At 38.2% G+C, this 16695-nt stretch overlaps 1 protein-coding gene across 2 annotated transcripts in view; it reads right to left on the bottom strand.

Annotated features, from left to right (window-relative positions):
- The window catches only part of ephb2b (eph receptor B2b), a 140923-nt gene that overhangs the window by 28351 nt on the left and 95877 nt on the right, over positions 1-16695 (bottom strand). For both annotated transcript variants that reach the window (XM_082155016.1, XM_082155015.1), the window contains exons 4-5: positions 11814-11969; positions 9090-9425 (exon numbers count right to left, since the gene is read on the bottom strand). In XM_082155016.1, the coding sequence (XP_082011142.1) occupies positions 9090-9425; positions 11814-11969 (492 nt within the window). The remainder of the gene's footprint in view (positions 1-9089; positions 9426-11813; positions 11970-16695) is intronic.

Raw genomic sequence — 16695 nt, forward strand, 5'->3', positions numbered from 1 at the left:
AAGTAAAACCGTTTCAATTATTATACTGTGTGTAAAAGTTTGACACAGAAATGTAATAAAAAATTAATTACTCTTTTCACAAGTAAAATTTTCAAAGTTCAATTCATCAACAGTTAATGCATTAAGTATTATGAACTAACAACATACAACCTTTTGTTTTTACAGCTTTTTATTCTAGGTTATTGTTGTTAATTACCATTAACCAAGATTAAGAAATGCTGATATTGTTCACTGTTAACCATAATATTAAGTGTATTTAAATTCTGTATATTACAACATTAATTTGTGGTTATTTGTTAAATGTTTATTAATTTCTTTTAAACCTTTTTTTAAATATACATTTATTAAATGTGGATAATTTGTTTTATAAAATTATGCAATATTTGGTTGACTCGTAAAACCATCATCTCTGTTGACTCAATGAATTCAGGGCATGGCAAAGGATGTAAAGCTCAACCACATGAGGCTTATTGAATCTTGTAGACAGAATTGTTGATTTTTTGTGTGTGTGTTACCATTCATCCATGTCTGCAGTGGGAAGAACAGCACTACGTATAAAGTGAAGCGGACTGAGCCATGTGGCTCTATTTTTCTCCATTCATGGGGAGAGGCAAGTTAAACGACCCCTTGAGTAGCACTTGCCAAGTGCTTCCCGACTTTAGGCAAATCACAAATTGCATGCGATCTGTCACACACTGCTCTAATAAAACTTTCAGAGAGAGGGACACCCGGGCGGACATTTTCTATCCTTGCCCTGATAAATGCTGGTCTCAAATGTGTGTGTTAGAGTAAAGTGAAGGGCCTGGAGTCAGTTTGGGTTTACTTGATGACTGATTAACCTTGCTTACCCTGTTGATGCAGAGCTGCAGGGGACAGGCGAGGAAAGCCAAGCAGAAAGGAAAGGTAAAAGCTGTCTTTGTGTCTCCAGCTGTCCGACACAGACGCGCACTATTACTGTAGCCGACCAAAGCTCAAGGCCTTCATTCTAGTTTGCCTCTGTAAAATTGCCACAATAACACATTGTGCCTTTCTTCAATACAGCTTTGTTAAGCTTTCTGGTGTGCCATAATTAAGACAAATCACTAAACTAATAAAGGAAAAGCATGTTTAGACCTCCAAGGGACACTGATCTAGATTGCTGCTTGGGCTTTAGTCAAAGATCAACAACTACCCTCAACAACACACTATGATGCAAGTAAATGGACGCTCAAGCTACTTGTATGCATGTCACTGAATTACAACAAAGTATCAAACCAAGTGAGGAATTAAACCACACGTCTATTAAGCTAAATAAATAAATAAACAGGTTAGGTTTTCAATGATAAAACAAGATAACATTTTCAAAAATAACACGAAAGGTTTGCAGAAATGAAAAGTCCACATTTTAAGCATGGGTTAAGTGCATCCTATTATTTTTTGGGCTCCACTGTATCAGTAATTCTCATTCAGGCTACTTCAAATTGAATTTTTATCCATTAAACTCAAAACCCTTGAAATAAGGGGGTTTTCAGATTTTTTTTTCTTTCTGCTATTTGATTCACTGGTGGAAAAGTTTGAAGGCCTTCAAAAGATTAAAGGACCCTTGACACAGTTTTACAATGACCAAATTCATTTCAAAGGTTCTTCTCTGCTAACTTTTTAAAGCATGATGTGTCAACGTGTCTAAGTTGAAATGGCCTAGATTTTTTTATACCAAGATTAGTGGTTCTCATCTAGTTTTGCTTCAGGGCACACATTATATAATAGACATCAAGTGGTTAATTAGCATAGTACTTAGTACTTACTATTATTACATAAAAATGTATTTACAAACAAAGTGTTTATTTATACTGAAAGCAAATAGCCAACAGCTAACCTGGATTTTTTCCTGTAACTCTGCCCACCTATATTTATAATTTGTGTAAATAGCATCTATCAGTATTTGCTGTAAACAACTGACAAATGTATTAACAAAAGAATATGGGAACTACTTTTTCCCTTTTTTTAAAGGTTAATGAATTGCTCTCAGACAGCAAATGCAGTGAGTTTGCTTCTTTCTTCTCTGAGAAAATCAATAATATCAGAAAGGTGATCAGCACATCCTTGAGTCACGCTGGGGTCAGACAGATCAGACCACAACCTGTTACTATGTCTGATTTCGAAGAAATTGATGGCAACATTTTGGAAGAAACCGTACAGCACCTTAAAACATCAACCTGCGCCCTTGACACACTTCCCACATCTTTTTCAAAAGTGTGTTAAACTGTTTAGAAGCAGATCTCCTAGAAGTGGTAAACTCCTCGCTTCTCTCTGGGAATATCAACATATCACACCAATCCTCAGGTCTTTACACTGGCTCCCAGTTTCATTAAGGATTGATTTTAAAATATTATTACTGGTATATAAATCACTAAATGGCCTAGGACCTAAATACATTGCAGATATGCTCACTGAATATAAACCCAACAGATCACTCAGATAATTAGGATCACATCAACTAAAAATACCAAGGGTTCACTCTAAGCATGGCGAGTCTGCTTTTAGCTACTATGCCAGCCGCAGCTGGAACCAGCTTCCAGAAGAGATCAGATGTGCCCCTACAGTAGTCACATTCAAATCCAGACTCAAAGCACATCTGTTTAGCTGTGCATTTAAATGATTGAGCACTGTGCCGCTGTTCGTCCGACTGATTACACTGTATTTCATGTCTGTATTCTTCCTTTTGATTCTAAACTGAACTCAAATGGCACTGATTGATAACCGGTGTTTTGTTGAGAGGGATTGGACTCATGACGGTCAAGGGAACACTGTGGTGACTAGTACAGATTATTGGTCTGGATTGGTACAGATTACTAATCTGGTGGGCTCAGATAATCCATGGTACTGTAGTAGTGGGGGAAACCCCGATGGTCCTGATGACCAAATTTGTGAGCAAGTGCTCACCTTTTTCAATTGAGGTGAAAATTGATCTCTCTAGAGACGTCTAGAGTTATATATGCCAACCGAAAATCCACAGAAGAAAACTGACCATCATGGGGAAATCTCAGAGTCAAAATAAGATACACCGGTGTTTTGCCAGATGAGAAATTTATTCTATATATCATCTTTTTACTATTTTAATTCATTTTACTCTAATTCATTTTATAACTGTATTGTATCATTTATCTCTTTTAATTCCTTTTATAACTGTATTAATTTCCCCTGCTTTTATTTTGTGTCTATTTTCTATGCAAAGCTCTATGAATTGCTATGATTATTGATATATGCTATGCTATAGCATAGATATATGCTATGATGTGATTATTATATTTCCTTTCTATGTAAAGCTTTTGAATAACTGTTTGAATTTCTTGCTTTTATTTTGTGATTATTTTTATTCCTCTCTATGTAAAGCACTTTGAATTGCCATAGTGTATGAAATGTGCAATATAAATAAACTTGCCTTGCCTTGCCTAATGAGTATATTTAGTTTTCTAACCAACCTATGTGCAATGGTTAGTTATTAAGTGTTGTTTTTTTGATGTTCACAACCCTATCACACCCTCATTTTGGGTCGTGACCCACAAGTTGAGAACCACTGGCTTAGATAATAAAATCATCTTAAAAACTACAAATTTCTCTGCAGTGAAAAATGGCAGAAAATAGTGAACCATAGGAACTTTTTGCAGCTTTACTCACTACTACATTCTGGGTCAATGCAGAGAACAACACCAACCTGATACTTAGTGGGCAGACTGGACATAATTCATCAAGATCTGGAAAAGAACTCTCCAAGGCCAAGATCATAACACTCTCCCCATAATAGCAGTGTTTATGAATTGTTCATCCCTTAATAAGTGTGCACGAGGACAGTTTAAGCCCATGATGTATCATCACGCATAAGTATAACTCGGGCTCTAAAGACCGTCCAGCATACAAACTTGCGCTCAGAGTTTTTCTTCCTTTGTCTGCTGTCCTTTCAGCCATTTGAGTCAAACTTCAACTGTATTGTGTGTGATAATGATGGACAGTGTAAAAAGGCCTGGGAGAGGATCATACCGGCAGCTGTGGAGAAACTTCCTGAAAACAATGCTTGAGAAAATAGACAAATAGACGCCTACTGCAAATCTCATCATCGAACCTAAAATCTAAAAGGGGGCCATTCGCATAAGAAAACAAAAACTTTTCACGGCAATCACTTTTAATTTTCTAATTTGTTTTTCTCTTGCAGAACATACCTCACCTCTTGGGCAGCCAGGCTTAAAAACTTGTCTAATTAAAGCTTGCACATGGATACGGACAAAAATGCACACACACAATCTACTGCGAGCACAAAACGTGAAGGGGGAAGCTCGAAGCCGCCTTTGCTAATGAGGGGTGACAAGATGTTTATGTAACCCCAAAGCCCTCCAATCCAGACAAAATTAAAGGCCAGGACAGACTGACCCAGGCCCCTCAGTCCTAGTGCCCTGTCCCAGGGGGCCCGGTCTGCTAACAGGGAGCTGGAGTGAGTACTTTCACAGCTCCCCCTGATGGAGGTCCGGGGCTGCTAATCCAAAGTGACAGGCGGAGCGGGGGTAGAACGTCCCAATAGCAGGGAGGAACTCCAGAAGGAAGAAAGCACGAGTTAGAACAGGGCAATGCCAAATGAAAACATATGGAGAACAATCTTTCTATAAAAATATATATAAAAGCAATAGCAATTCATTACGTAAAAGCCATATCATGGAAAATTGGATATTCCATGCTCTTTTGAAATAATAAAATGTACTAAGTAGACCTACTCTACTTGGTTTTTATATATAATCCTGTCTGTAACTGTGATTTATGTTTACACCACATTTTCACCCGGTGGACCAATACCTAACTATGATATCCTTGCTTAGACTAGTAAAATGCACTTCTACAAAACTAAAACTTTCTTGTCAGTCCAAACAGAGCATTTACTGTATTGACGACACAGAGCTAAATCGCAAAACATGACCACCCATATTTACACATCAATGACTAATAGGAGATCAGAAAGCTGCTCTGCCCAGAACGTAAGCACCAAAGTACACCCAGGGCTGTTACTCATTTCACATGCCAGGAGAATGTTTCTTAAAATCACTGCAACCAAAAAAAAACAAAACATAAAAAAACATGGATTGCCAGAGAGAAGAACATAATTGTCATTAAAACAAACCCCCCCAAACAACAACAGTTTTAGACATAACATTTTTTTTTGTGACATAAGTGTGCTTTTAGAAAATAATGGGGTTGAATTAAATGAAAAATGTAATTACAAATACTGAAATATTCAACAAAGACTTTTATTTTTTATTTGCAGTCCCAGTATGCTTTTATGTGCAGTAATGTAACATAAATGTAATGTTTTAAAAAAAACGGCACAAATTCTAGGCGATTCTCCAAGGAGAATATGTGGACTCATAAAGCTTGGGGGGAAAACGTTGGCTTTTGTTTCAAAGATGCTGTTCAGCAGACTCATATGAAGAGAATCTAACAATTCTTCTGTTTCCAGCAGATCAGTCATTTCTTGTTCAAAGAAACATTGAAAGCCTCATCATTCAGCTCCCATGGCAGTTTCACATACGTTCATAAGTCCCCTAAATGTCTCAAGTGCACTTAGTGTTACTGTTGAGAGACTGAATGTAAAAAGTTGAAGTCTTTACAGGATCCCCGTCAGTTTATGAGAGCGAGTCTGAATACGCCCTTTCGCCTCTAAGACCTGCTGCGTATGTATGTTTTTCAACTCGAGTTTCAGTGACAATACTTAACGCATTGTCTCTACACTCAAATGTCTGTGATAATTGGATTTCAGTAGCTGACTGCATGAATGCGAGTGAACTTAGATAGGAGAGAGTAAATAGTTTGAGTAGGTAATGTGTGCATGTAAACTAGTTGGTTATATATGTTTTATACTACGGGGCTGTTGAATGCTTGATTCTGATTGGTTGAAGAACGTTCTAAGTTGTGAAATTATTTTTAGGGAAAAGCACGGCTAAAGAAGTTCCAGGCAGGTCTTGACTGCATTAGTTTCATATCACTTCGCCAAATGATTTTAGTTATTTCAAAGGTCTTTACAGCCCACAAAACTAAAACCCACAACGAGCAAATAAATATAGTAAACAATAGGATAAAAACAACCAATTATAAAAATAATTGGCACAAAATTACGTTTTATTATGTATTTAGCATTTATTAGTTATTATGGAAAAGCAGATATCTCTTCCTCACGCTCTCTCCCACTCAAATGCACATACATACAGTAAGGACACACACCCGCACAGAAATGTGTTATCAGCGCTGATCTGACGATTTTATCAGTAAAATAGTTTAGAAACTTAAAAGCTACATGACATCTCTAACTAGCGAGATGCACTGCAGATAAACATATTTTCTTTATTAGTAGACGCTGGTGCCAAACACTGTTGAGAGACGCACAAACTGAGGTAATTCACACACGCTTAATCTCTCTCTCTCTAATAACTGCATTAATAACTGCATTAGACTGCTAGCAGTTGCTTAAGTCTCCGTTACTAGCTTTAAAATGATATTTTGGAATTAGCAACGGAGGTTTGGGATGAGATGTGTAAAAACAAATTGACCCACACACAAGAGCGTTTTAAGGACAAAAACTTGGCAAACGTTTCGAGATACATCATGTTTTGAGGTGTGGTAACCGTAGAATAAGCGGAATAATTGAGTCTGGGCCGTGGAATTATAAAAAAAAATAATGAACACCCGAGGTGCATTACCACCTCGAGTGTGCATTATTTTTCTAATAATTCAACGGCCCGTCATCAATTATTCCTTACATGTGTGATGATGAGGACACAACATATGCACATCTACTCAATCACCTCTCTCATTTTGCTTTGGTCTCATCAGTTGTAAACACTCCAAGGATAAAAGATGCATCTCTTCCAGCATGCTCTTTGCACAACAGATCGGTTAAAACCTCCCTTGAATATTGCAAATGTCAGGAAATTGTTGAATTTTGAAGTAAGCGATGTCACAACCAATTAAAATACAGTCAACAATAGAACAAGGAGCTTTACTAGGCTAAAGCGGGGATGGGTTTGATGATCTGTCTGTAGCCAGCAGGATGAGGAACATAAAATAATGGCTCTCTGTTTGAGCCTCTAAGAGCTCCAAGTACCGATCTGGCACAATCAACCGCACATTTCATACAGACACTTAAAAGTACAAATCAATGCTGCAGTCCCTCTGAAATAATTGGAACACAGTAATCTAAACCACAATGGCATCAGTGGAAAAAAAGCAGACTTCTGTTGCCTTTGCAATGGCAGCTTCTGATTGTACTATGTCTTGAAGTCATGGCTGTTGCTTCAGGAGGTGGAAGAACGGTTTGTCTAATCAGTAGCAAGAAGCTGTTTTTCATTAAAAGTCATCATTGGCTGGAGAGATCCTAGGCTCCGGATAATCTGTCTCACTATGGTTTGGGTCTGATTCAACGTGGATCACGTTGAGTTTCTGGGAATTATGTCTAACCTCATGGTGACATGGTGGGATGTGAGCCAAAAAGTGTAATTGGGATGTAATCTGGAGGTAACAAAGCGAGTTACAGAGTATTTTGAGATCTGTTTAACGCACTATTACACATAGTGAGTTTAGACTAGTGGGTAAATAAACAATGAAAGCATAGATGGTTATGTGGTAGAGATTACATTTTCTAAAATAACTAGTCAGTGGTTTACCTGAACAACTAATCGCCTAATCTTAAATAAGCCCTTAATAATTAGGCTGGTTTCAGATAAAATAACCAAATAAAATGTAACAAAACAAAGCATCATGACCATTGTGATCCATCCCTATTATGTGTTCAAACAGGTTAACAAAAATGAAAAGTTGAATTTATGAGTATGAGCATCCAACAAGGCAACTTCCTGTGGTACTAGTGTTCATTTTGTCAGCTATTTTTACATTTAGTCTTAGTCTTAGTCCTGTGTCAAATGTACTTTTTAAAAAATCTTATTTAATCAACCTTGCCCAGTTTTCATTCAGTCAAGTTTTAGCCAACTACAAGCCTGGGCATTTTAGTCTAGTTTTAGTCAATGAAAAAGTCATATTTTCGTCATGCTACATAATGGTTAAATTGATAATAGGCTAACGATTATTTGCTTAAAATTATAAATCACAACAATTGTTGTCATTTGAGAAATTTATATTTGCATTTCATCAGAATTATTGCACTTTCATATACAAGTATTGTCTCATATAGTCTCATAATGTCTCATAGAACTCATATGCATAGTTTATTTTGACCTACAGTAATCTAGTTTCATAGGCTATTTGTCATAAATGAACCCATTCTCTACATTATGAAAACAAGACATATCTCAAAAAATTAAATGGTGAAATTTCTAGCCTAATTCCAAATTACGTTCATGTTTTTTAATAAAAATAAATAAATAAGTAAATAAAAACCTACGTAGGTGCATTTATTCATATAGTCGAAATTCATGTTTGGAATTATTACAGACGGTTTGATCGCAGTTTTAGTCACAGAAACCAGCGCAAGCGGCTCTTGAAGGAACACAGACTGGCTGAATAACACTTTCATTTAGCAAAATATCTCAAATGGAGATCCCTGAACTCCAGCTTATATGTTTGTCTGTGTTTTTGAAGTTTTCAGATCATTCGCGCTTCTTCAGCAATGGTTAAGGAGAGCACGACGCATGGTTTACAGATTGCAAATATTAAGTAAAACATTGGGTAGAAAAAATGTGTTCTTTAACAGAAAAGCTCTGATTGGGGGATTTAAATTCATGAAATCTTGCAACCGCAAACACGAAAGCTCGTAGCGGCTTCTTAAAAATAGTCTGTAATACAAAAACAAAGAGAGAGGTTTTAGTAATGCTTTTATTTTTTAACTACATTTTGGTCTCGTCTTTTTTCGTCAGCGATATTGCATGTTGATATAGTCACAGTTATCGTTTAATGACGTTGGTGTTGTCTCGTTATAGTCTCGTCTTAGTCATGGAAGAAAAGGTTGTCAACGAATATTTTTCGTCATAGATTTCATTAACGAAATTAACACTATGTGGTACCAAGGCACCTAGTTGAGACCAAAAAAAAAAAAAAAACCTGTAAAGGTGTAGACTTACCAGCCTGGTTAGTTGTGATGTTGACTGATGCATATTGGGGTGAATAAGGGCTCTGGTCTGATACACCGTTGACAGCCTGGACTTCGAATGTGTACTGGGTGTGAGCCAGAAGTTCACTTATAAAGACCCGGCTCTCCGTGAGTCCCAGCTGCCGTGGAACGAACTGCACATTGTCCCCACAACGCGTGCAGCCCCCTCTGCCACCTCCGCAACTCTTGCAGATGATGTTGTAGACCACGTCATCACGACCACCAGTCTCCCGCGGAGGATTCCACTCCAGCATCAGTGAAGTCTCATTCACACTGGAGATGACATTTTGAGGAGCCGATGGCACAGCTGGAAAAACAAACAAGAAAAATATTTTTACGAAAATCTGAAAGAAAAATGAGGTTACCCCTGTAAATGACTCAAAGAATTGTTATCTGCCCTTTGTTTGAAATATATATTAGGGGTGTAACGGTTCTCTGTTCTCCACCCACGGTTCGGCACACACTTGCACCGCGGTTCATTTAAAATCTGACGCCGTATACACATATGGTTTGCTGAAAATAACAAGATGTAAAACAGACTAATAGGCTAATTTAGTTTCTGACGATGGATCCGCATTCTGGCTTCCCTTAAACTTTGTACAATGAGAGTGCTGTATGCTCTAACATGACCAGTCATTTACGCCGTCATCACCCGGGTGTCGATAGTTTGCAAGCGCAGGTCAGACCTGAACAGCACACATTGCTATCAGTGTTTAAACTAATCTCATTTGGCAATTTAAACATTTAAAGAAGACGCAAAAAGAGAACTTGCACACGTTGTGAGAAGATTTTTGTGAGCACTCATCCGAAGCCTGCACATGGAAAGCCTTGCACTCAAACAGTGCACAAATATTGAGTTGTCACGGACAATTTCACACACAAATTATGTCAACATGCCCATCTTGGCGAGTATCCTAGCAAACATTAGGTTATGTCTTAATTGAACGTAAACAGAAAGAAAACGCATGTGTATCAGTATTAGTGTACTGGATCTGTGCATTATGTCTTAAAGTGACAGCAGCCTAATCTTCCTGCTGCTGTCTGTGTTTTTAATGTTAATCAAACAACAAAAGACAAGGGAATTACTCACTTACTTTTATCGAGAGGATAGTAGCGTGACAAATAAATGAAGGAAGGTGAAGGAGATGAAAGGATCAGTAAATGTGAAGTTGGACTTGAACTCCCAACACCCACTTAAACTTCCCAGCACAAATGTGTCAGAATGTGTGATAAGCACTTTAATTTTCAGAGGGGTAGACAGAATAATACAATGAAACAATGTACATTGTGTGCAATTCCATGTGTATTTCCTTGCATATTTCCATCATGCTAATTTGAATTATGATAACATCGCACAAATCACAGGCTTACTTGGGTCTATTGGGACATTTTTTTTCGAGCTGTTCCTGTGTTTGTAAACATAATTTGCATTTGCTCATGCACACACAGCACATTTGAAGAAGAGTAAGAACAAATACACCTCCGAGATCTCGTCCTGACTGACAGCCCAACTAAAGCTAACAATACCCCGTGTTTATCTTCAGCCGGCATGTGCTCCCAATTACTGTGGGTGCTCCTCTAGGGCCAAGTGAGGTAATCAAGAAACAACCCACTGCCTTTTGCCCTTTTAAAAAAGCCCCCCAAAAAATGAAGCCTCCAATTGATTACCCATTTACAGCTGTGAATCATTAAGAGCCATCTCTGTCTTGAAGCTCTGTCGCACGCAAAACTGTTTCTAAACATCCCATTCCCAGGTTAGTGGGCGGTAAAGGCTGCCGTTTCCTCTCTTTAATCAGGCAAAGGCCCACTGAGCTTCAACTCTGCGACACGATGCTGCTCTCTTATTCACAACAGCTGCTCTCCTCCCAGGGCCAGGATTTTGCAAATGGCTTTTGTAAAAAAGCTCTCGTTCTTCCCTTTCTCCTTCTTCTTTGCCCCCACCTTGCCTTTTTCAGGAAGAGACAAAAACATGCCGTTCACAACAACATAAGGAGCTGTCTGTCTCTCTTTTCTAGTCTTCATGGCCTCATCTGTTTCAATAATAGGGCCATGAGTAATTTTTCTCTGCCTGATCTGTAGTCAGTGGGAATGAAGAGAAAAGGCGGCTGTTTGCAATGGTTTTGGAAGAGAGGTGTGCTGTTGACTACGCTGTAGGGGTAAAAAAGGTTAGGAAATAATCAAACTTTCCTAACGTTCTCTCAAATTTATCATTGGTACATCTTATCCATTTTAGTGATTTACTTTGTATTGCTGGATCAGTTGAATCAGTTTGGATATTTCAGCACATTCATGCGCACCAAGCTAAAAATATTCACGATGAATTTTTGTAGCAGAATATTTAGTTTAATGCTAAAGTCCATCACCATGTTTTTAATTTATTTACAGAAACTGTGCTTTATCATTTCTCTTTTCATATTTAGTGTAAATGTATTTATTTAAAATTTTATGCTATTATACCTAGTGGGATTTAAAAAAAAAAAGGTTTCTGCCAGATAAAAACTTAGAGACATTATATCTTAATTTTGTGCAAGATACATACTCAAAGATTAAAAATACTTTATAAATATTTACAATATAAATCATTTTATTTTGGGCACTTGTTTTTTTTTAAATAAATAAATAAACAAATTTAAAAAAAAATTTTTAAGACATTGAAAGTTCACACTGAAAGTTCAGAAATACATAGAGGACGCACTTGTACAGGGCATCTCTAAGGGGTCAGAGTCTGTGCGGTAATATCCATTTCGGCAGACGCAGTTGGTGGCTCCGTCGTTGGTTGTGCGGCTGTTGATTGGACACTGCAGGCATTTCTCGTCACCTTGCGCAGTCTTGAAGAAACCTGAAGGGCATGCTGAAACAGAGACAGAGAAAGGGATGAGAGAAGGGCAAGAAAGTGAACTTTTTAATATTACATGATTCCCAAGTGTCGGAGGACACTAAAGAAATGATGGGCCACTGAAGTCAAGCTGAAACACACTTTGGAGCATTTCACACATGTACAGAGAAGCAGTATAGTCAGTTAAACATAGCATGTTCAGAATATGGGGCTGAATAATTCAAATCATGTGCTCTTTCATGACACGCTAAGAGCGTTCCACTTCATGTGATCTGCTCATGGATGTCCTCACTTTGATAATTAATAGGTTGATTGTAGAAACAGCGTGTAAAAGACAGGGAAAAAAAAGGAGAATAAGGCCAGAAACAGTATATTCATGTACAAATACGCAGATTAGCGTGCTTCAGGTCTCAAGGATTGAGACTCCTCTTTTCTTGTTTCCTTTTGCTGTACTTTTAACCTGTGACACCCCACACTTTACAACCACACATTTTGGAGTGAAAGAGAACATAAAAAAATTAAAAAAATAAAACATGTAGACTTGATTTTATCAACAGGGAATTGATTGGATTGTGAAGAGCAGACCTCCAAAGCCAAAATGCAGCAGGAACTGATTTGCTGTGGATTGTAAAGACCTTTGAGAAAGCTTTTGAACTGTGGAGGTCAAGTTCACTCTTGGGAACATCTCATTCTCAAAATAATGGTAATGTTTCTTTTCAAATCTATATTTTTTTTGCTGCTATTGTTAAGTTTTATTACGTTAAACAAGGATTAAAGTGATGTCCTTGTATTGAATTCACCCGACTGGATGAAAGTCAGTCATACGGCAGCAGAAAGTAAATACGGGTTTGAAACAGCATGACAGCATTTTTTAATTTTTTTATGTTTTAGGTTGTCTATCCCCACAGGACCACCAATGTGTATTAAGAAGCGAACAGGGTAATTTTTTATTTACATTGACTATGTTTGTTGTTTTAATCACCGTTGCTCTACCAGAGAGCAGGAGTGTATTTTCATGTGTACATACCGGAATTCCCTGGAGGCCTTTCAGACCATGCGAGTTTTCATGTTGTACTTCTCTGTACCAAACAAACAAAGCACTTCCCAAAGAGTGGGATAACTGACAAGCACTTGGCCCGGATGAACAGCACATTGCTGTGTGTGGAGTACATCCCCAGCACTAACCCAACCATAAGCGCAAGAGAAAAAGACCACAGCAAGTGACGGCCCACATCCACACACATCTGGAAAGAGAAGCCGCCTTGCCTCGCCAAGTTTGAAAAACCCTGTCACCCCATTCCTAATAGGTGACCTTGCTTCCACGCCAAATTATTTGAACACACCTTCAATATCTGAACCGTTTTAGAGGAGCTAAAAAGCAATAAAGCACAGACACTTCGGCCTCCATAGTCTAAGCTGGCAATCACGGCAAGGATTTGTGCAGCAGGCCGGCCAAGGAAAATGTCTGTCGACGGGTTTATTTGGAGAAAGCAACTCCAGTCAGGGTTCAGCCGTGCTCTTAAACATGCACAAATAAGCCGGACTGTACATCCGTTGAGGCGGTGAGATCACATTCTTTCAGCTCAATTACAGGGGGCAGAGGTTAACTAGTGCCCAGTGGTCATTAAAGGGGAGTCTGTTATTTCAGTGAAATGTTTCAGACAGAAAGGGTGCTATTCCCCATTTCCTCTGACCTGCTCGCCACAGACCGTCTCTCTTGATCCCATTTCAACACCCTGGCAAACCACAGGACCAGCTCAGCATCTAGGAACACTTTAGACTGCCATACACGGACACACAAATACACGTTTTTACATTCCCTCTTTGCACTCAACACATCCGCACTCATTTTCTTATTCCAAAAACACCCACGCTCTTTCTCCCTCTTAAGAGTTTAAGCAAACTTAGTCTTTCCCAAATCCAGCTGACAGGTTTCTATAAGCCTCCACCAGGAAACTGACAGCCCCCCCCCCACACACACACACACACACACACAAAAACACACACACACACACACACACACAAACACAAACGTGTAAAAGCATGGCTAGATATACCATGTGAATAAATGAGTATAATAAACGTTTAGAAAGGGATTGCTGGAAAAAATGCACAATGTGAAAGCGATAGAGCACCTCGATATCACCTAATATTAGATTTGACATGTTTTTCTTTTCAAATGATTTATGGCAAAACTAGCCATGTGTAAAGTGAAATATGAGGCTTGTGTGTTCGGAGAAAGTGTCATTGGAGTCACAGAGACAAGCACAACTGCAAAGCTTCAGCATTTAAGATTAAACTCGGACAGAAAGGTAATCAAAAACAGCAATGGAAAGCAGACTGGACCCAAATGGACTGAGATCAAAGAGAGAGAAAACAGGAAGAGATGGAAAACTGCAGCAAGAGTGCTTAAAATAAATCCGCTTTTGTCCTCTTGTCTATTAATGTATTTTAAAAATATATTTTAAATCCTGCTCTGTGATGAGCATGTTTTGAATTTTTGAATTAACTAATTTTATATATATTTTCGGGGGCACAAGGTCAAAAATGTCCGGGTGATGCAACTTTTTATTATAATGAAGGGGGGTGGGCTCATTAAACAAATGAAATTCTTGCGGGGTAACAAAACTGCATATTAATACAGTATTTTGGGGGGGAAAAACATTGCAAAATAAAAGTCCTGTAGTGTGACCAACAAAGTCATGCCTCATGTGTTCCAAACAAAATAAAACATTTATTAAAAAACTTGATGTCATAGAGAGGACCCCTGCAGACAGAAATTAAAACGTTATTGAAAATGGTATAATAATAATAATAATAATACTAATACAAAGATTACATTTCTAAGAACTTGGCACAAGTGTTTTAAACAAGATTTTTCGTGTATCATCATTGACCCATTAAGAATCATCTTAACACCTTATCTTGCAGGTTGACATACGCTAACTAGTGTTGAAGGGAAAATTGTGCACATTCACTACAAAAACAGAAACTGAGACGGCCCGATCCTCCCTCCATTAACTCTGCCAGTCTCCTAGAGAGGGTTAGCCTATGCCACGCTGACGAAGAAAGGGGGAGGAAGGCACTGAGTATCCGCGCCTGACTCCACCACTTGCCATCTGGGCATGACCTTGCATGTCTCCATACTTGCTTCCAGATGGTTCCATCCAACCAAGGGAAATAATGTCAGCCGTGCTATAAACGTGGGGACTGTGCTAAACATGGCTGTAGAAGTGTACGACTCTGCTCGCAGAACTACCCCGTGCGGAGGAATGCAATCGAGAGAAAAACCGTGTCAGCTGTAGCCCCAGGGACGATAGAAACCCTGATTAAAGAGCACATCAGTGCTTTGATACAGCTCACATCCAGATTAGAAATGGTTGCATTGTTTGATCACAATGTTTCTCTTGCAAGCTCAGAATGGAAATAAAGTCTGTTTTTTTTTTTCTATAGAAAAAACACATAATGACACTTTTGAAATTGAAACACTTTGGACCCTTTGGTCTCTTTTTTGATGAGAGTGATTAATCTGGTTCTGTAGCAAGGAAGAGATGAAGTCATTTCGAAATACGTCCTTTGCTGAAAAGATCAGCTTATTTACAGCATTAATTTACAACAGCCGGTCCATGCAGGTTTATACTGGTCTAGCTGACTAGCATTGTCTTTAAGCTGGTTGACTAAGAAAGTCTTAAGCTTGAGAAGAAACCTATGGTGACACCAGCATCGTAGCAACTTATGCTAGTGACCAGATATGGGTGTTTCTTCACAGCTTTATGTAATTTATACCACACTAAACAATTTTGCCCCTAATAGTCTGTGTCATTTCGAATGAACATGTAAATTACCAACTTAAAATATCCTCTTAAAATATGATTTACATACAGCTAGCTATAAAATTAACCTTAGTAATATAAATAAGTTGCTCACCAAGTGCACTTGTATGACCAATATACAGTAAAACCAGCAACATTGTGAAATAATATTACAATATAAAGTAACTGTTTTCTATTTTGATAGAATTTTTATTTATTTATTACTGGGATGGTAAAGCTGAAGCAGCCATTACTTCAGTCTTCAATTAAGGTGTTAAACTGAAAAAAAAATGAAACAAATTTGCAAGTTAATTTTGACTGCCCTGAATTTAACATAAACAAATCTAAGTCTAAGCATTGGTATAATAGTGCAAATTGAGAAAAAAATAAATCTCCAGTGATAGATAATTACATATTAATTACCAATGAGAAAAGTACAGAGTTATCAGTTTATTTTATAAAAATCCACAAGGCCAAAAGCACTTTTAGTTAAAGAAACACCCATACACTGTCAATTTTATCCAGAACACATCAAAGAGGTTCAAGACCCGCAGTCAAAAACTTAGTTGTCGCATTTCAGTGACTACGGGTGAGAAGTATTGAAAGCAAACTGCCTGGCACTCTTTCAAACCTTGCCTTGCTTGTGTTTATTGCCTCTAATAACACGTGCAGACCGAGGAAAAGGTAGCAGTGGCATAATGGCAGGCTTAGTGGGCTGTGTGAGTGAAATCCCGTTGTGAACATGTGCTCGGGTGCCAGAACGCTAGTCATGTTTTATTACAGGTAATTCGCTGCCGATTTCAAAGATTGCCAGAGCGTTTTCATCCAGTCTGATTTACGTAGGTGCTAAAAAAAGAGGCGTACACGCAGATGGCTGCATGTGCGCTGGAGCCGGTTGGTAGCGGGGCAGGAATGTGTGTGTACATGTA

This window comes from Leuciscus leuciscus (assembly GCF_965113295.1).
Source record: "Leuciscus leuciscus genome assembly, chromosome: 23".
Taxonomy (NCBI): domain Eukaryota; kingdom Metazoa; phylum Chordata; class Actinopteri; order Cypriniformes; family Leuciscidae; genus Leuciscus; species Leuciscus leuciscus.